Source organism: Nelusetta ayraudi, unplaced genomic scaffold, assembly GCF_046127955.1.
Source record: "Nelusetta ayraudi isolate G7.1 ecotype Tasmania unplaced genomic scaffold, CSIRO-AGI_Nayr_v1 ptg000120l, whole genome shotgun sequence".
Taxonomy (NCBI): domain Eukaryota; kingdom Metazoa; phylum Chordata; class Actinopteri; order Tetraodontiformes; family Monacanthidae; genus Nelusetta; species Nelusetta ayraudi.
This window is the reverse complement of record NW_027466170.1, coordinates 2,685,872-2,705,823: the sequence shown is the minus strand read 5'-3', so window position 1 is coordinate 2,705,823 and position 19,952 is coordinate 2,685,872. Positions and strand designations below refer to the sequence as shown.

At 43.5% G+C, this 19,952-nt stretch overlaps 3 protein-coding genes across 3 annotated transcripts; 1 reads left to right on the top strand and 2 right to left on the bottom strand.

Annotated features, from left to right (window-relative positions):
• Positions 1–644: 644 nt before the first annotated feature.
• mmp20a (matrix metallopeptidase 20a (enamelysin)) lies at positions 645–5,207 on the bottom strand. The gene is made up of 10 exons (XM_076049743.1): positions 4,763–5,207; positions 3,265–3,518; positions 3,021–3,169; positions 2,799–2,924; positions 2,368–2,529; positions 2,163–2,271; positions 1,956–2,086; positions 1,615–1,765; positions 1,165–1,268; positions 645–917 (listed from the first exon to the last, which is right to left on the bottom strand). The coding sequence occupies exons 1-10, from the start codon at positions 4,880–4,882 to the stop codon at positions 817–819; spliced, it is 1,407 nt and encodes a 468-aa protein (XP_075905858.1). The 5' UTR covers positions 4,883–5,207; the 3' UTR covers positions 645–816.
• Positions 5,208–5,309: 102 nt separating this feature from the next.
• On the bottom strand, positions 5,310–10,144 carry mmp20b (matrix metallopeptidase 20b (enamelysin)). The gene is made up of 10 exons (XM_076049742.1): positions 9,886–10,144; positions 9,399–9,637; positions 8,389–8,537; positions 8,045–8,170; positions 7,792–7,950; positions 7,527–7,698; positions 7,302–7,435; positions 6,812–6,968; positions 6,328–6,431; positions 5,310–5,467 (listed from the first exon to the last, which is right to left on the bottom strand). Exons 1-10 carry the CDS (start codon positions 10,021–10,023, stop codon positions 5,367–5,369), a joined length of 1,479 nt encoding a protein of 492 aa, XP_075905857.1. The 5' UTR covers positions 10,024–10,144; the 3' UTR covers positions 5,310–5,366.
• A 4,222-nt stretch (positions 10,145–14,366) lies between these two features.
• Positions 14,367–19,283, top strand: mmp13b (matrix metallopeptidase 13b). The gene is made up of 11 exons (XM_076049892.1): positions 14,367–15,521; positions 15,679–15,789; positions 16,285–16,412; positions 16,500–16,648; positions 16,978–17,103; positions 17,197–17,352; positions 17,750–17,870; positions 17,955–18,088; positions 18,180–18,339; positions 18,436–18,539; positions 18,664–19,283. Exons 1-11 carry the CDS (start codon positions 15,432–15,434, stop codon positions 18,762–18,764), a joined length of 1,380 nt encoding a protein of 459 aa, XP_075906007.1. The 5' UTR covers positions 14,367–15,431; the 3' UTR covers positions 18,765–19,283.
• Positions 19,284–19,952: the final 669 nt, after the last annotated feature.

The following is a 19,952-nucleotide window of genomic DNA, read 5'->3' as shown; positions in this document are numbered from 1 at the left end:
TGAAGAAAAAAATATCTTTGTGTATTTTTTTCTCCTGTGAACTTTTCAAAAAGATTCAATGTTTAGAGACCACAGTCCAATTTGATGAATGGACATGTGTGCATACCATGTGTGCAAAATACCCAGAAGATACCTCTCCCTGCCAAAAGGAGGCGCCAAATTTCCCTCGATTGTTTAGGGCAGTGGTTCTCAACTGGTGGAGCCTTAGGACCCACGTTTCGACCCAAATTTATTCCACAGCAATCAAATATGTTCTACAAAAATAAAAAAAAGCTAGCCCACATTATATTATGTCTAGTAAGTAAATAACATTTTATTAAATTGAATTGTGTGTTCTGCAAAAGGAAATGCCCAACGTTTTCTCTCTCTCTCTCTCTCTATACATATATAAATATATATGTGTGTGTGTGTGTGTGTGTGTGTGTTCGTTCATGAAGCCGTGATCCAGTCAAAACAGCTCTGCAACTCACTTTTGGGTCGCAACCCACCGGTTGACAAACGCTAGTTTAGGATTAGAAGCTGCAGGCTGCTACTGCAGTTTGAAAGAGTTGCAGACATGAAAAGAATCAGAAGAAACTTGAAGAGTCATGTAAAAGTCTTTTTATTATTGTTTAATAAAACAACTCTATGCTGCATGCATCCCCAGAAATCTGCGTTAAATTAAAAACAGTACTGATTTTACACAAATATGCAAAACTCAATGTGCACACAAGAAGAAAATAATAATTTCATTTATTTTCTATTATAATTATCATCTTCTTCTTTGTTATATTTCTTTTTTAAACCTACTGATGATGCATTTGCTATTCAGTTCTGTCAACATCCACTCCAGGGATTGGCTGAGAGCACGTTGAGCAGCCGGTTCTGTCTGACGTCGTACTGGTAGGATTTGGCCCCACTGATGAGGAAGATGCTGCCTGTCAACACAATATGATTGTTACCTCCATGTGTCAATTCAGCAAGCCAAGAGATAATGTAACAGCAACAGACAAAAAGCTATAGTGCTTGTGTAGAAGTGTTCCACGAGAGGTAAACCCCACCCGCCTCCCACAAACTTACACACAAAGAAATTACAAACTTCTATTTCAGTTGTTCTCTTTGGGTTCAGTATACCACTGTAAACCGAGACAAGACATCTGCTTCTTTTTATTCTCTCTCTTTTACCCTCTAACTTGAAGGCAGCATCAACTCTTCGGGGGATTCCAGTCCAGTCAGCCCGAATGAGTCTGGGGAAACCAGGATCCATCCTCCTCCTTCGCTCATCGTACCTGAGAGCGCAATAGTTACGTCAACATTTCACACAAATCTGCCTCTATTTAGACACTCATCCTTTTCAGGCAGAATCATTCATAAAACAATTTGGATCTTGATGGAGTTCCTGCAAAATTTCCCTGACCAGACTTCCTGTTTGTGTCACAATGAACACCTAGCTGTAACCACATCTGTTTGCTCTAAAAGGAAGGTGATTGCTCAGACAATAATCAGAAGGGCTGGAAACATTTCAGGAACTTTTCAAGATGGGTATTCAAGAAGAAAACATTCAGTCCTTCTTACTAAGAATTTTATGTTGAAAGGAAACGTTTTTGCTTTTGAGGAAGTACCCAAAACACACACCTGTAATAAAAGTCGCCAACAAAGAAAAACGTTTTCCCGTATTCGCCGACGTGCATAGCGGCGTCAACCTGCCGGACGTTGGACGGCAAGCCAAGCTCATAAATTGTGCCAATGTTCAGCCGAAGCCCTTGCAGCACCAAGTACCTCTGACCTGGAACAACAGAGTCGTGTCACAGGCGAGGAAACATGCCACAAAGCACCGCAGAACTCATGGAGAGCTGCAGCAACTCAGCTGCGCAGGGCTGTAATTTGGGCGCAGTGTCATGTTCCTTGCCAGGAAATCCAGCTCCGTCATGCTGAAAAGCACTAAGTGATGCTTTGCAGGCTGCCCATTACTGTACCAGTCAGGATGTAGACCGCACCGCTGGCAGGGATGTCGTAAGCGGTGTCGACCTGAACGCCGACGTTTGGTAAATTTGCGGCGCCGCTGCGAGTCGTAAAAGGTGGCCGTGTTGTCGTCATCCACATCTGCCTGAAGGGGGACACAGTGAGCAGGCCTAGATGTGCATAGACACGTCCCATAGTTCACGACTTAACAAAAACCGTACCCATTTTTAAAGAAAACCAAGTCACTTCCCATCATCAATGCAGCATCCAAGGAAACCGAGTCACAGTTGTTTGGCCTTGGATTTGCTCCTGCACCACTGGTCGGCTTTCCTGATCGAACACACAGCGGAGAATAGCAACAGTGTTTGTGATGAATCTTTCCACTTCCCTCTTGGTACGATGAATGCATTTGATTTGGGTCCTCACCGTAGAGGGACTGGATACCGAGCACATCGTCTCTGGACAGAGAGTACTGAGTGCTGCTGCGGGATCTGTAGTTTGGGAACATGATGGCAGACGGGTCTCTGGAGTGAGACAGGCCCAGTGAGTGTCCCAGCTCGTGAGCCGCCACGGCCAACAGGTTGTAACCTGGAATACAAGACGGTGATGTCACAACCACAAAGAGTGGGGCCAACACAAGGAAATTAAAAATTTTTGCAGTTGTATTTTTGATGGAATTTTTTCTTACATATGCATGCATATGCATGTTGCATGAAATAAATTGGATTGGTGATGCAAACATTGGAGGGTCAATGGGAAAAGCGGCAGTATTAGCATTATGAATACTTTTCTATGGGTTAGGCTTAGAGTTAGAAAAGGTTTGCAAAACGTGCAGGAAACATGCAACCCAAACCGACCTTGTCTCCCATTTGTCCATGTTTCATCCTCATCAAAATGCACGTCTCCTCCCATCCCTTGTCCTGGCTGAAAGGCGTGAGCCAGCACTCCTCCAGGACCGTCAAAGGGGTAGAAGTCTCCATGAGCTGCAGAAGACAAAACTCTTTGTCAGACCAACACCCAGAGATCAAGCTGCTTTCATAGCCAGTAAAGGAGTTCTGTTCAGTTGCCGTCCTCTTTACTTCTGCGAGCGAAGGTCAAAACAATGTCGGCCGGTCCACGGTCCACCTTGGTAAACTTCAGCGGTGTTGCATCACTCCACATCTTCACGGCCAAGAGAAACGACCTGTCCTGGTCGGCTCTGCTCATGCCCGACATGTATTTGGCGATCCTGTACGCAACCGTCACACGCATGTGTAAAGAACCACAAACGCCACTCGGCTCTTTAACACAAAGCTTCACCGCTATAAACACAAGGTATCTCACGCGTAGGTGATAGTGTTTTTCCTCCACTTGGGCCTGTTGGGGTAGAAGCTGTAGTTCTCCACATCCGGAACGCCACACCTGGCCGTCTTCATCATCTTCAGGGTTTCAGGGTCCAGGCGACCTGTCTCCTTCAGCCCGAAGAACTGCTGCATCTCTCGGATCTTCTCCTCCAAGGCGGGCAGGGAGCGACGTCTTCTACTCACTGACGCGTTTCCTCTGCTGGGCTTCATGTTGTAGAACCTCTTCAAGTATCCCTTCAAGCATGAGACACATGACTTTGACTAATACCGTGTTGGCAGCATCTCAGCTGGAGGCCCCGTCTCTCAGGAATTTAAATCCCAAAATATTTTGCCTATCATCTGTATTTATACTTCTGTATTCTTATGTAGCGTCTTTGTGTTTTTGTCTGTCTCCTGGTCCCCGCCCCCTTCTGCTTTCCCCGCCTCCAGCACGGTCTGGTCTGCCATCCACACCTGTTCAGCCGCAACAATCAAGCTCAGCTGTTCATCATCAGCTCATCACTGAATGCAGTATATCAGCTTCTCCCTGAGCTTGACTTCCTGCTGGATCGCCTCTCTGAATGCTGTGTCGTTTTTAGAGAAGGTTAGGCCTGCTTATCTGAAAATGTTTGTGGGGGTTTTTTTTTTCTCTCTCAGGAAGAATTCCACCACCGTCTGACTCACTGGTGAATGATCTTGCTGTTGCAAACAACAACAGGACGCATTCATCAGCGCACAACACACATGATTTCAGATAGTCTGAGAAAAACAACTTTAATTTCCAGAGTTGTATTTGGTCACAAGTTCTACAACAAAGGCTTTGGGTTTATTAGTAAAAAAAAAAAAAAACAATCCATTGATTTCATTTGTCCTTTTGAATTTGAAAACTTGTATCATCTCACACGACACCATAAGTAAAACATTGAAATGATGAGAATGCAGGCTGGACGCAAAGGTTATTGTTAGAAAACACTTGTTTGATACAAAACCTTTAACTTTGCTTATATCATCTCCCCATGCAACTTCATTTAAACTATTTGTGATAAATAAAAAGTTTTTTTTATTATTATTTTAAGTTTCTGTACATATTAACACTCAGAATAACATATTATAATTTAATTGAATGTTTTAATTGAAACACTTTAAAGGTGCCACTTAAATAATTTGGATGAAAATCTATAATATTTGAGACTTGAATGTCTCAATGTTTATATTCATTTTTCACACAATTCAGAAATTGCAATAGTCATCAATAAATATTCTTCATCCTCATCATCTCTTGCTATAAATGATGATTAAAAAAAATCTTAAAGCTGTTTTTTCCAAAGGTACTCTTTTTATGACCTTTTCTTTTCTTTTTTTGATCACTGGTATAAATGCCCTTCCAAAATACAATTCAGTTCAAACGTCCCTATTCACAATAATATTCATGTTTTAAAAAATCAACAACAACTTCAGAATATATCAGCCGGTATAATTGCGATCATCTGCCCACAAACCTCAGCCAGCTGTTCGTCCTCAGGACTCATCCGCTGATCCTGCTCCACAGGGCGACTCGTCGCGCTTCCTGCGATTATTGCAGAGCCCAGAACTGGAAGCCACAGCCAAAACAACTCCATCTTTCAAATGAACAATTGCACCAGGCGACACACTTTTATATATATTTTTTCTCTGAGCTATTAGGCAATTGGCGGGCCCAGCAATGCATGTCCCCTCAGGGTCTACCTGTGATGGAGGTTTTTGTGGTCAAAACCTCCAGATGAGTTGTCTGCACTGTGTCTGGGTCTAATGTGGTGAAATATGGGTGTGCGACATGTTTTGGAGAACACAAACCGGGAGCTAAAAGTGTTGTTTGGTATATTTTGCCTGATTCTATTCAAGCAAATCAGAAACCCGCAGGTATTTTACAGACAAATCACATTAGCATGGTGTCACAAGGAGATTTGACATCGAGGACAATCGGAGAGACACTTAGAAAACATGATATTAAAAATCTTCATTCAGACAGAGTACAATTCTTCTGGAGTGAAGGAGCAGTGTGTTTTTTTTTCTCAAGGTCTTTCTGTTGGCCTCCCTCTTGCACGTTCATGGATTTACAGGATTTCAACACCCGAGCCAGGAATTTGCTTTCTCAATGCCGACAACTTGTTTCTGGGTGTGGTCGTATTTGTAGACTCGTGGCCCAATGAAGAAGTAGATGAAACCTGTGGCGAGAGGAACGAACAAACAGCGTGAGTCACAATTTCGGACTGGAGTTTGTCCACCAAAGGGTTAAATGACGTGAAGATGATGCACAGGCATTTTGATGAGGCATCACATATGAAAACAACAAACTGCTGTTGTGTAAAATGTTGACGCTTTTGTGCTTTTAATATACACAAATTACAAAAGTCTTGGAATACAAAAGTGTCAGTGAAGTCTTAATAGTCTTAAATGAGATTTAAACTAGAATTAGTAAGTAAAACGAGACTTGTTGGAATTGTGTCTTTTAATCCTTTTTTGCGGGGGGGCTTTCATCCACACATAAACAATGTGTCTGGCCACAAAAACAGAGATTTCTATAAACTCCTTCTAAATGACGATTGAAACAAACAAACAAAAAAACATTGCTGGTGCTGTGTTTTTCACAAAGACATGAAAAACATTTGTGAATCCAGTTGACTTGACAACTTGAGTTTTACATGCAGACTCAGACATCAGCTTCATGTGTTCACACAGCTATTTTTATTTAGGCATGACTTCATATCTTCTGTCCCTTTATCACTCATGAAAAGTCTAAACAATGCAAAAAAAAACATGCTCCTTTTGAAGTTCTATTTTTGGGGAAATATTCATGGAATTAGCATTTTGGATAAAGACCTAGCAGACACTGACAGGAAAGAGTGAAGCAGCAGCACATATACATGCCACACGTACACAAAACATCATGCATCCAGCCGTCGCTTTGCATTGATTATGTAATTTTAGTCGGTTTCTAGATGCAATTGTGGTTGTGCATTACATCCAGCAGACGTCTCTATTTGCACTGCACACATGCGAGCAGTAATTGCACAGTGCTGCTCACCCTCTTTGTGAACGGCTGCATTTATCGTCGAGTTGATGCCTGGAAAGTCCTCGCTGATGTACTTTGGGTAACCGAAATCCATAACTCTTCTGTTTTCGTTGTAGCTGAGGAAAAAGTGATGTAAACAGTGTTTAGTGGAATTTACGACCGGCAAACATCTGGCCGTCTTTGAAAACTGAGACACAACGCCAATCGCCGGTCGCTACCAGCATGTTTGTTCTCTTTGTCTGATAGAAAACAAGGATGATTTAGTCGGTGGTACCGCTCAATGCAGCAAATGCACTTTTAGTCTAGACATGTGCGTATATGACATGTAATTCACCCTCACTGTAAAATTGAAGACTAAAAAATGACTTTTGCTTCTGTGCTGTGTTCAGGAACCTTGGTGTCCCAGCGTGACACTTGGTGCAGCAACTTGGACACTTGGTGCGAGTCAGACACAAAATGCCGCAGGAAATATGGTTGAAGGAGTCTACATTTTTACCTCCAGTAGATATCGTGCATGAAGAAGAGGGTGCGTCCTGTTTTAACCACGTGCACTGCTGCGTCGACGTCCTGGACCCAGGCCGGGAAGCCAAAGTGTCCAAGCGACCGTGGCTTCCCTTTGATGAGCGAGCCTCTCACTGTCCAGAACATGGACTCTGTGGACGCATCGTTGATGTATAGTTGTCACAGTGGCTGTACATGAAGAGGGATGTGTTTAAATCCTATTACTCATTTTTACCTCAACCTCTCAGCCCCTTACTTCGAGTCACATGAGAGAAGAGTACATTTTAAGTAGCTTTTACTTTAATAGATGTTTTTAGCGTTTTTGTTGTGTTTTTATGAAGAAAAAGATCCTGCAGTCGCTTACAGTCAAGAGAAAATTGATTGTTCTTTTAATTTAAAAATCAGTACATTTGGAAGGAGGAGCTTTGTGAGATGAGGGCGAGGGATGAAATAGGAAGTGGTGTTTGATGGAGTCAAACTGTCACCATGAATGAGATAAGCCGTGGATCTGCGGGGGACCCAGAAGGCGGCGTCGATGCTGCTTTCAATCTTTGGCATGAAGTTGGAGATTGGACCTTCTTTGATGTCATCTTGTGCGTTGTGTTTAATCCAGAGGTATCTAGTGATGGGGAACAACATCAGACACAACACATTATTCATTGAAAAGAGATAGATAGATACATAGATGGAATATTTTCCAGCACATATACCTGTTTTTAAAAAAGAAAGTTGCATCCCCAAGAGTGGACACAGCATCAAAGGTCACATCTGGGTCGCATTTGTTGTGCATGGGTCGAGGGAAAAAGGGACCAGAGGCCCAGGGTTTGTGCTGAGAGCCGGAGCCGTATCGTGAAAGGTAACTGTGACGAGCCTGGGCTGGATCTGACACAACATCACAGCAAAGTAAGGTTCCAGCTCAGTGAATAAGAAAAGTGCAGAGTGAAGATGGTTGTCAGCGTTTTTCTTTGTATTTACTGTAAAGTGCATTGACATTGGCCACATCCTCTCTGGACAGCAGGTTGGCTGGACGGGGGTATTTGTAGTTGGGATACATCAGAGACTCTGGGTTCCTGGAGTGCTTCAGCCCGAGAGCGTGGCCAAACTCATGTGCAGCGACGAGGAAGAGATTGAAGCCTGAAATGGGACGTGCATCAAAATCAGTGGCAATAGGAGGTGAAACAGGAAGCTGTTAAGTGCCGCCACCGCCGCCGCCGCCACTAACCAGTACCTGTGTCTCCGGCGGTCCACCGCTCGTCGTCATCAAAGTGCGTGTCCCCTCCGACACCCAAGCCAGGACCAAAGGCGTGAGCCAGCGTGCCTCTGGGTCCGTCGAACGGATACAAGTCTCCGTGATCTTTACACATCAGCCGAGGGCCCCGTGGCATGAAACACAAACCGCAGAGCATAGCGCAGAAAATTACAGGCCTGACTTGAGCCCGGTCTGAGCCCAGCAGCCCATCATGCCACTGCCGCTACCGCCGCCCGGATCACTGCCACTCGTTGCACATCAAGTTCCATCAACAAAGAAAAATCTTGTTCGAGCCACATCCTCCACGCCAAAGAGAGACCCACCGCTGGTCACAAACTCCACCACGATGTCGGCGCTCCGGCTGTTGGTGCGGACGAAGGTCAGGCGGCTGGCTCGGGCCCACACACCGAACGCCGACTCGAGCAGCGAGTCCACGGTGCCGCGGGGCAAATCCCGGGTGTACCTGCCGATACTGCAGAGGGCCAACAGAGGGTCCCGTGTCAATTAGCAAGCAGGGGAAACAAGAAACATTTATGATGCAATAAAGAAACTACAGAGGTCGAGTATGGCACAATTTTCAAGAGCTTTAGTTTTCCTCACGTCCTCAAGTCTGACCAAAAAAGAGAAAGAGCATCTTGAGTCGTCTTTTTATAGCTTTCTGCCAGATATGGTGCCTTGTTGGACCTTTGCCATGTTGGATTGCACAAAGCCGCAGTATAAAAATAGAGGTGGTTGCAAAGTAGTCACATAGGGAGGAACCAACACTGGGCTGTTCAGCTTCGCTATAAGGGGAGCGTCAGTCCCCTTTGTGATGTCACAGAGGGCCGACATTTAGAAATGATATTGCCCAGTGAAAACTTTGACGGTGCGACTTTTGCATTACGTGGCATGTTTGAGGTTGTCGTCGCTGACCATCCCTCTTGACGACACGTTCCAACTTTCTCAACTCTTGCCTGTAATTAGACCGTCGTCCTGCACGCAAGCCCTAATGCAAACACAGCAGTATCACAAGGCAGTGTCACTTAAGGTCACACACGCACAATTATCCCGCAGCCCGCAGAGCTGCGCGAGTCCTAAGTGCAACATGTCGTCGTCGTCCACTACGACGATGATTTGCATTTGATTGATGACTTGAGCGGACAAACAGACTACTACAGACGCTTCCTACGCACTGGCAAGAGTTTAAAGAGTCTCGGACAGCAGACTGTTCTATTCTTTGCAGGTTCAATCCCGGTCAGACAGGCTAGTAAATCTGCTGTGTCGAAACAGATTCCTGCTTCTCTTCAGAGAGAACAAAAGACAGAGTGAGAGCAGTAAAGCGGCTGCGTTTTACCTGTAGGTGATGACATTCTTGTCCCAGCGTGCACCCTGGCCATGGATGTACTCCTCGACGTCCGGGACTCCACACCGAGGGGAGCTCATCACCTCCAACGTGGTCGAGTCCAGGGAGCCTGTTACGTTGAGCCCGAAGAATATCTGCATGTCTTTGACCTTGGAGGTGAACGAGAGCGAGCTCCGCTTGGCGCGACCGCTCGGCTCAGTTTGCAGGTCGTAGAAGCGCTGGAGGTAGTCCTGCAGGAGGGTTTGACAGGCACGCCAGATGGATGGGGTGGCAGCAGAGAGCCAGGTGGATGCAATAAGAGCAGCAAAGTGTCTGCACGTAGCAGCTCTTTAACACAACTCACACTTCACAACTCATACATAAAAAAATCTTTGCAATACTAAAAGAAATATACCCTGAAGAAGTTTTGAGGGTTTTTTTTTTTTTTAACATTTACAAAGAGAAACATCACATGCAGTAGTCCAGCTCATTCACTTACAGTGGCCAGCCTCAAGTCAAGCTGTGGTTCAGTGGACGGAGAGCTTTTGCCCGTCGGCGTGACTGTGGGCGCCGTAAAACACCGACCGGGCAGAAGCGAGACCAAGACGCAGATGCAGGGCAGCAGCATGACATGCATTTCACAGACTTAAGTCGGCAGGGACGCGAGCGGACCAGTTTTTAGACCATGGAGAGAGGAGTTCTGGTTAATGGGAAAGCCTTTTTAAAGGGCCACTGTGACTCACGGCACCTCCAAAGCCGAGGGAAGACTCACAGGGCGCTGTGGATTCGGGGAGGGGTTTGGACAGAGCCGAGGACCAAAACCAACCTTTTTTTGCCCAGTGACATTTCGATGGAGGGGTGAAATCTTTGTGAATATGTATAAATATCTGTGTGCGTGTGTGCACGTGTGTATTTATGTGTGTGTGTGTGTGTGTGTGTGTGTGTGTGTGTGTGTGTGTGTGTGTGTGTGTGTGTGTGAACTAAAAACATGTTATTTTGCTTTTAGAGTTTGTGCATGTTTAACAGTAAGGCAACTATGGATATATATTAAATATATACATATATTAAATATATACATACATATAAATATTTATACACATAGACACACACACACATATATACAGTATATACATACATATGTTCTCTTTAATTTTTGAAGATGTGATTTTGCTTTTATGTGCATCGGCAAATATGAATATATATAGAATAGCACTGTGTATACATATATATATATATATATATATATATGTATATGTATATATGTATATATATATGTATGTATATATATGTATGTATGTATATATATGTATGTATATATATGTATATATGTATGTATATATATATATATATATGTATGTATATGTATATATGTATATGTATGTATATGTATATGTATATATATGTATATGTATATATATATATATATATATATATATATATATATATATATATATATATATATATACATATATATATACATATATATATATATGTGTGTGTAAGCTACTCAGATCAGTTTTGATAGTTGAGTTTTCTCCTGCTCAGGAGTTCCTCCGTCACAACAATTCCTGCAGCAACTCCCACGTATTCTGCAAGAAACCCCTAAATAACAACATTATAGCGCGCCACTGTCCCGTTTTAGCAGCAAACACAGCGAGACCTTTCATTGACAAAGTTCGTTCAAAAGAAGGTGAAATTGCAGGGATGGATTTCAGGCCGCTCATTGGCAGCGGGATGGCTGCCAGCCAGGTCGTCGGGACGGGGGGGGGGCGGAGCCACGGTAAATTGAGGCTACAATTACTGTTAATTGGTTGTTTCGGAGCTTTACGGGGTTGTCAGCATTCCTCTGCTCTCCTAACGAGGTTCTCCAGAGGGCACACCGCCCTCATACAGAGACTTGCAGGACATGTGTGACACATTTTTTGTTTTTTTTTAGTGGGGAACACAGGCGAGGTAATGAAGTTGTTTATGGCAGCAATGATGTGGAGTTAAGAGCACTAAGGTTATGAGTTGGGAGGTATACTTTGGTAAAATAAACTTTCACAAATATTTCTGAAGCAAACATACTATTTGGTTTGATAATAAAAAATAAAGAAACTGTCTAAGTCTAATCTCAATATTTTGGGAGAGACTCATTAGCTAGCTCATTAGCTCAGTTGAGATTCGATTGAGATGTCAGCAGGTGGGCTTGTTTACTATTCGAGTAGTGCAGGTCTGCCTTTGATGTCTAATTAAGCTCATTGAGCGCCCAGTATGACGGTGTAGAGTGTTATTTTATGTTTGGTGGTTTTCTGTGCAATTTGATTGAGGCTACATGGTGAAGCCGGGGCCCATGGGTTGACGCTGTTTACAGCGTTTCTATTTGTAATAGTGCTGTATAATGTTTACATTTATGTTTATCATTCTTGTTCTGTATCTATTGCAGAAAAACACATACACACACCCATACACGGTGAAACAACAGTGATGTACAGCCCTCTCTGTCTGCAACCCATGCCTGTAACTGCATACTTTGTGCCCGATATTACCAAAAGTAAAGAGCTCATAACTGCATTCAACCTCTCATCACTGTCTTGACCGACGCCCCAGGGGCGGGTGAAGCTAAACATTGAATCCGCCCAATGCAGTCCGCACACATAACCCCCACAACGTATAGTTATTTGCCCCCTGGTGGTTGACTGCGGTATAGGTCATAAATGCCTTCATCTCTGGGCATGTGTCTTGACAACTTGACAACTTTTTTTTTTTTCTTCTTCATAATTTTCATAATGACACGAGGAGGCTCAGTGAGCCGGAGATTCGCGGCAAATTGAGTTCTGCCTCCCCCCTCTGGCCATCCAACGGTACTGTGTACATTTTGATACTACTCGCCCAAAGTTTAAGCCGCTGAGAGGTCACATATTTTTTTTTTATCTTCTACCTGTAATTTGTTTCTAATTTGTCTGGAAATGTAAAATCAACACGATCTCAACAATATTGCATAAATACTTTCCATGTATTGTATGTTGTTGTTTTTTTATTTCCCAAAAACTGATGATTTTAGTGATTGTTGGTCCTGATTTTGACTTTTGTTTTTCACAGTGAAAGTGCCTTTCAAATTTGTGATAACGTGAGATTAGATATAAGGGAGGAAATGGAATGAATACTGAAACGAGTCAAGAAAAGGTTACCTGCATTTAGTCAGGAATCGGCATTGTCTTTGTGACTGTGTGGGTTTCCACTGGTTCTCCTCTCAATTTGAAACACGTGTCCCGAGTGTCTGTGACTGAAAACATTGTCCAGGATGTGGATCTGGTTTCCAGAAGCCTGCTGCTCCTCAGAGGTGGACCGGCTAAATGCAGAGAAATGCAGAGTGTACAATAAAATTACATGAAGTTTTTTTTGTTTTTTTTTTTAATTGAGAGTTTAAAGTTCATGTTTTTGTTTGTAGTTTTTTTTTCCCGCGTCACTGGCCAACTTGCAATATTTACACATATTGAAACCACCAAACACAGAATGACTTTGCCGTTTTTTGGGCGTAGCACAGGGCTCTAATTTTAATCTGAGAAAGGGAGACCATCCTGCAGCCGCATCCACAAAATTTCCAGAACTCTGCACTGTATATGTCGCAGTGACTGTGTGTGTGTGTCTGTATGTGTGTGTGTGATCGTGGGTCATAGCGCAAGCTCACAATGCGTGTGCGTGTCAGATGGCACTGACAGGACTGTTTTCAAACCGAGTAGGATGTTTTGGTCCCCGCCTCTCTTTTAAGATCAGATAGAAAATGAGATTTTTCGCGGCTCAGGTTCGGAGGTTTTAACTGAGGTCACCTTGGAGGTGGTCGGGGTCGTGGTGAGGCTGCACAAAGGAAGTCCTTGTAAAGTGCGTGCGTGTATGTGTGTGTATATGTGTGTGTGTGCGTGTATGTGTGTGTGTGTGTGTGTGTGTGTACGTGTGTATGTGTGTGTGTGTGTATGTGTGTGTGTACGTGTGTGTACGTGTGTGTACGTGACTTTAAAATAACAGTAAAAATCCCCCCTCCCCCTCCCCCAACTGCCAACTTCCCCCTGGCATGACTCAGGAGCAGCACGTTAACCACCGTCTCTAAACTGTGATGTTACGCCAAAAATATGTTTGTCCGCCAGCTGTTTACTGTGGAACACACAGTCTGTTTCCCCCACAAACGCATAATAGCTTTGCCCTGTGGTCGAACTCTTTAATAAGGCAGAATTATTCTTTGTTACTGCGCACACAGATGCACGCTCACATTTTGTTTTTCATCACGGACGTTCTAGTCACTGCTGATGATTCTGATACTGCGTCACACTTAACGTATACAGAGTCTGAGACTCGCCCCAAAAAACAGTTATTAAGGGGACATTTTCCACAGGTATGTTGATAATAACAGCATTTCGAAACGCAGTCACCGTCGTCTGACGCTCCGTGATTGTTGTCGGCCAAGAAGTCGAACTATTACTGAATTCTGTTTCCTCTGTGACCTCTTGTTTTCAAAGGTAACATCTTGAAGGAGAGGATTTTGTTGGCATACCACATGGAATGGACAGAGCGAAATTTAAGTGTATTAAAATAAGGATTTGTTGTTGTTTTTTCATCTTCTCGTAAAAGCCAAGTGATATTCATATGTTTTAAAGGAATGAATAACTACACCCCAGCCAACAGGCCGTCGCCTTGTACAGACAGTTAAAAAAATAAATAAATAAAAAAGACGACATGTTGACGCCTGCATGGCCAACAGCAACATGCAGGTGCCAAGACAGTTGTTTCGTTATATTTGATTTATTTGTTGTCACGCCTTTGATGTTGATTTCCTGAAAGTATTCCTGTAATTGGTTTAATTGCCAGCTGGAAGGAAACTTCCACACCCAGCCACTCCTGAAAAATGCCATCAATATGTTTGCCCACATTTTTGTTTTGTTTTGTTCATTAAAATCCAGATATTTTGGTGAATACCATTCACACTTTTTTTTTTTTTTTTTTTTTTCTTAATGTAAAAGTTAAATCCTCCTCATCATCAAACAGCCCACATCCAATGCAAAAATAGACGCTCTGCCTATTTTGGGGCTTTTCTCCAACGGACACATCTCTTGATAGCTTTGCAGCTGACACACACGTCCTTCCCACAGGTCCATTTGTCACTCACGCATATAAAGTCGCTACATGTGTTTCGGTTTGTTTCTTTGTTTCTTTGTTTGTTTGTTGGTTTTTTTGCACACATTTGTGTTTGACAAACGTAAAACTCCCGTCCGTCATTGTCTGACTCAAACCGTGGCTGCCACAGATGCGTTTCCAAAAACTGAAGTGGGAATGTTTCCCTTGATGACTTAAGATGTCGATTCATCTTCCAGCTAACGTAAACTGCTGGATGTCTGTTTCTCATTAGCGCTTAACGTCATCCTGATGTCTCTGATTCACACCTAACGGTAAAGTCTCGAGTGTCCAAATCAGTTGGAAAAGGATTCGTTGAAATCTTAAACACCTGGAGAGAACAGGGGGGAGGGGGGGGGAGTGCATTTTTGTTTGGTTTCTTGATTCAGACTCATTCGTCACATCCTAAAACTACTTCTACTAAAATAAGATGTAGTGTGACTGTCATGAGACTGCAGCTCTGAAGACATTTGTGTTATTTCCTTATTTTTATTTATACGGCCATTGCTTTATTACAATTATTGAATAGGTGCTGCCGTGACGTGATAATTAAAGGAGGATCCGGACTGTTGTCGGTCATTAAACGTCTCTCTGGAAAAATAAATGCAAGGCTGTATGCAAGGATGTTGTTTGTCTTCCCTTCATTTTACGGTGGAGCCGCTTGATTTTTGCTTGGTCGGCATCTCCAGGAACACTGCTGACAAAATCTTTCAGTCGTCGCAATTTGGAAAACTGTCTCATCAAAGGGGTTCCAAGAAGTGCAGCCAGGCCGCAGCCGCTGCACAAGCGCGCTCTCAGCACACGGAGGAGGAAGTGGCTCGGTGCTTTCACATGAATCACTCGGACCCGCGGCAGCATAAATACCCCCGATGACTGGCTTTGACAAACACAAACGCAACAATGATCGTCGTGTTGCTGCTCGCGCTGCTGCCTCACTCTGGAGCTCTGCCGGTGCCGTCAGGGGAGCACAACCAGCGGCTTCTAGCAGAGGTACGATCTCCACCTGGCAGGACCTTCTGAGGGATTCTGGGTTGTTTTTTTATCTTTTTTTTTTTTAATATCTCAGGGGGGGAAAAAACGAATCCAAAGAAATTTGTAAAATTAAACCACCCCATGCAGCTCGTCATCATTTTGTCACTGTCAACAGAAATACCTTCAGCGCTTCTACGGCCTCCCAGCTGGCCTGCAGGGACGACAGACACCATCGGGAACCTTTGAGACCAAGATCAGGGAGATGCAGCAGTTCTTCAAGCTCAAGGTGAGAAGCATTGCAGTGTGTGCACAGACAACATCCATTCAAGTGCAGATTAAATTAAGATTTTTTTTTCTGCCGTTTGTCAACTTGCAACCGTTTTTTTGGTTGTTTTTTTTTATTTTTTTTGTGATGCATAATAATTGTCCGCTATTGGAGAATATTGAACATGCGATGTGTCAAGGTCACCTCAGAAGTCAGTGGAATGTCTACTGCCATAAAGGCACATTCATGCATTTATGGCCTGGTCATAGGAATATTATGTAAAAGTTACTTTCATCATGTTTTCTGACAGGAAAATGTGTCTTAAATCAGTTATCATCCATTTTTAATTTTTAATTTTTTTTATTTTACATTTTTTGCTTTTGGGTGCACACCACCAGCCAGGTGGTTACAACCAGTTTATGCCAGGAGACTGTTAAGAAAGGCGGGTGGGGTTCTAATAACAGAGGATAACCGAGACTCTTCATCACGTTGCACCGCCTCCTCCCATTTGAAAAGGTAACGGGAAACCTGGACGAGAACACTCTGGAGCTGATGAAGGAGGCCAGGTGTGGGGTCCCAGACATCGGGGAGTACAACCACTTCCCTCGAGACCTCAAATGGCCAAACAACAATGTCACATTCAGGTGGGGCTTCGAGAGGAGACTCAAGAGCAGAGTTCTCATCCTGGTCAGGTCCTTCCCTTTCGCTAATCCGTCTCCCGATTGTCGCAGGATCTTGAATTACACCCCAGACCTGAAGAAGGCTGATGTGGACCGAGCCATTCGCAACGCCCTGAACGTCTGGACCGACGTCACCCCGCTGACCTTTAAGAAGCTGCACAGCGGAATCGCTGACATCATGATTAGCTTTGGATCCAGAGGTGATGATTGTTGACCGAAAAACCACTGATTGTAGAAGCTTTCAGAGCCTTGTGTGTGTTGTTGTTGTCTGCCTGGTGTGTGTATTACTACCTTTTATTGTATTTGACCAATTATTGTTTATTTTTTATTTTTTATATATATATATATTTTTTTTTTTTCTTAATATTTTATTTTTATACTCTTTGATAACTGACTGCACCTTATACTTCAAACCTTTTCTATGGTGTTGTGTTGTGTCTGGAAAGCCAATTTCCATGAGGAAACCCTCCCAAGGGATCAATAAAGTGAATTGAATTGAGCTCAAGTTTTGTTTGTCTCTTCTCCGTAGAACACGGAGACTACAACCCCTTTGACGGGCCGGACGGGCTGCTGGCCCACGCCTACCCCCCAGGCCAGGGGATCGGTGGAGACACTCACTTTGACGAAGACGAACACTGGACCAAGGATTCATCAGGTGACGCTCACGATAAGTCACCTACCTTTGAATTTTGTCCACTGAACATCTGAAGCAGTTGGAAACAAACTCTTTCTCTCATCTTTGTGTTAGCCTACAACCTGTACATAGTAGCCGCCCATGAGTTGGGCCACGCCCTGGGCATGTCCCATTCCTCGGACGCTGGCGCTCTGATGTACCCCGTCTACTCCTACGCTCAGGGTTACCCGCTGGCTGAGGACGACATTGAAGGAATTCAAGCTCTTTATGGTGAGACATTGTGATGCACAGAGGTGCACAAAGTGATCAGTTAGCATATCAGTCTTACTTTTTCACCCCTGACTCCAATGTTGTGACCTGATGAAATGAAGTGTCCAAAAACTCCCAAAGCCCTGTGTTTACAGCCTCCTGCAAAAAACAACACTGGTGCATGTAACTACTGAAATTTGAATATTACAGAAATTCTAAACCCGGGCCTTTGGTAGTTTAGATGATCTACAGCATATTTCACCAAGTTTTTCAGAGGTTGCCCAGTAAATAGTCTTAGACTTGCATTCATCTGCAACAGCCTCAGTTGGGTCAGTTTGTTTAATGCAAAACAACTTCTCACTGCCTCTGAAACATTCATGGCCGTTTATCAGAAGCATTGTGTTTACAACCCACTCAGGCCCAAATCCGAACCCGAGGAAGGTGAAGCCCAAACCTGATGCACCCAACAAATGTGACCCCATGCTCACCTTCGACGCTGTGACCGAGCTGCGAGGAGAAACCATCATCTTCAAAGACAGGTGCGACTATCGATGGACTGCGAGGCTGCTTAACTTGAACAAAATCAATTTATCCATCCTGCCTCTGGCATCTGGTCTTTGCAGATTCTACTGGAGACTCCACCCCCAGATGCCTGAGCCCGAGCAGACACTGATCAAGTCTACGTGGCCCACCATCCCCAACAAGGTGGACGCCGCCTACGAGAACCCAGAGAAAGACCAAGTCATGATATTTAGCGGTGGGTCACGTTGCGCATTTGGGGGGTTTTTTTGCTTGTTTTTTTGTGTGGATGGTGTTCAAGACCCGACCTCTGTTCTGCATTTGGCCAGGGATCCGGATGTGGGCTTTGAACGGATACAACCTGGTGGACGGCTACCCCAAGTACATCCACAAACTGGGGTTCCCCAAAACAGTGCGGAAGGTGGACGCTGCCGTGCACATTGGGGATACGGGGAAGACTCTCTTCTTTTCGGATGAAGAGTACTGGAGGTGACTTTGGGTCTTCCTTTTGTTTTTTTTCCATCAGTGAATTTCAAATTGAGCATGAAAATTCTCTAAAACTCTTGTTTAATTTGTCGCCCACAGCTTTGACGAGATGTCTGGGACCATGGACGTCGGCTACCCACGATCCATTGAGGACGATTTCCCGGGGATGGATGATGAAATCGATGCTGCAGCTTATCATTATGGTACTGCTGCATCCGCCACCGTCTGCCGTGTTTATTCATCCGTCTTCGTGTATTGTGATGGTGATTTTGTGCTGGAAACATCACACCTGCTAACTTCCTTTCCACACTTTTCCATTTCTTGCAGGCTATTTGTATTTCTTCCATGAACAAATGCAGTACGAGTACAGCTACAACGCAAGGAAGGTCGTCCGCATTATGAGGACCAACTCTATTCTAAACTGCTGATGGGACACATGAGCAACAACAAAAAAATCTATTTATATATTCAAATTGCATGACACTGAAATGTTTGTTAGGTGCTTAACTTAACTTGCTGTCAGAAGTCAACATTTGAAGAAACTATGTTTTTAGTGCTGGACACATCCAAGTCGACACAGAATGCTGGGATATTCCTCGGAAGTCAATTTGACATTTTTTGTCATTATATTTATTTAGAATTTCTATATTTATTCTACGTGTTTAAACGGTTGTGTTGTTTAGTTTTAGTTTAGTTTTTATTTGCTTTTTATGTAATGCCATTACGCCATTATATTTCTACATTGGATAGAGGAGCCAAACATTATTTTGTACATATTTAGGAATGTTTTTAGTAATATTTTAGTTGAATAGAATGCGTTAACTTGACAGACTCTGCAAACACAGAGGTCTTAGGTCTTCTTTTTGAAAGATGTCACATGAATGTCCAATGTTATAATTAAAACAACTGTACTGAAATCTTCATGAAATAAACTTCAAGGAAGTGAATGTTTGGACTTTAAATTTTTCACCTTTGTTTACTTGTTATGATTACATTTTGTTTTGTTTTTTCTCTCCAAAATATACGACTGAAACACATTATAACTCAGCATGGTTGAGACAGTTGTCTACAGAGTTACATAAGATAGAAAATACAGATAAAGTTAAAAAGACGATGACGCCAAAACATATTTTTCAATCTCTGTTGAAGTCATGATGTTCTCTTCCTGTTACGCTAGAGGGCGCTTTCATCAAGTGAGCTGCTTAAAAGTTTGAAAGTCATGTTCTTACAGCTGCAGCAATGCTTCCTTTGAAGTGTGTGGTCGGCCGTTCTTGTCCCATGTTGAGCTTTGAGAAATAATTTTTTTGGGGTCCCATTTATTTCTAAATCTAAACATAATCTGTTCAAACAAACCCAAGAAAGAGAAAAGAGCAAACGATTGCATCAACATGAACGCAAACTGAAATATGTGAGTTAGTTTTCCGTCGCCCTTCGGTATCAAGTCACTCCGAGCTTCGCACCCATCGGTTTTAATAAGCGGGCGGCTTTGTTCAGCGCGGAGCCTCCCTGACTCTGACTGCTCATGAAGTGTCATCACTTCGTCTGGAGGAACCATGTGGCTCGAGCCAAGCAGAATAATCCGCAGGCCCAATCATGTGGATGTAATTACAGAGCAG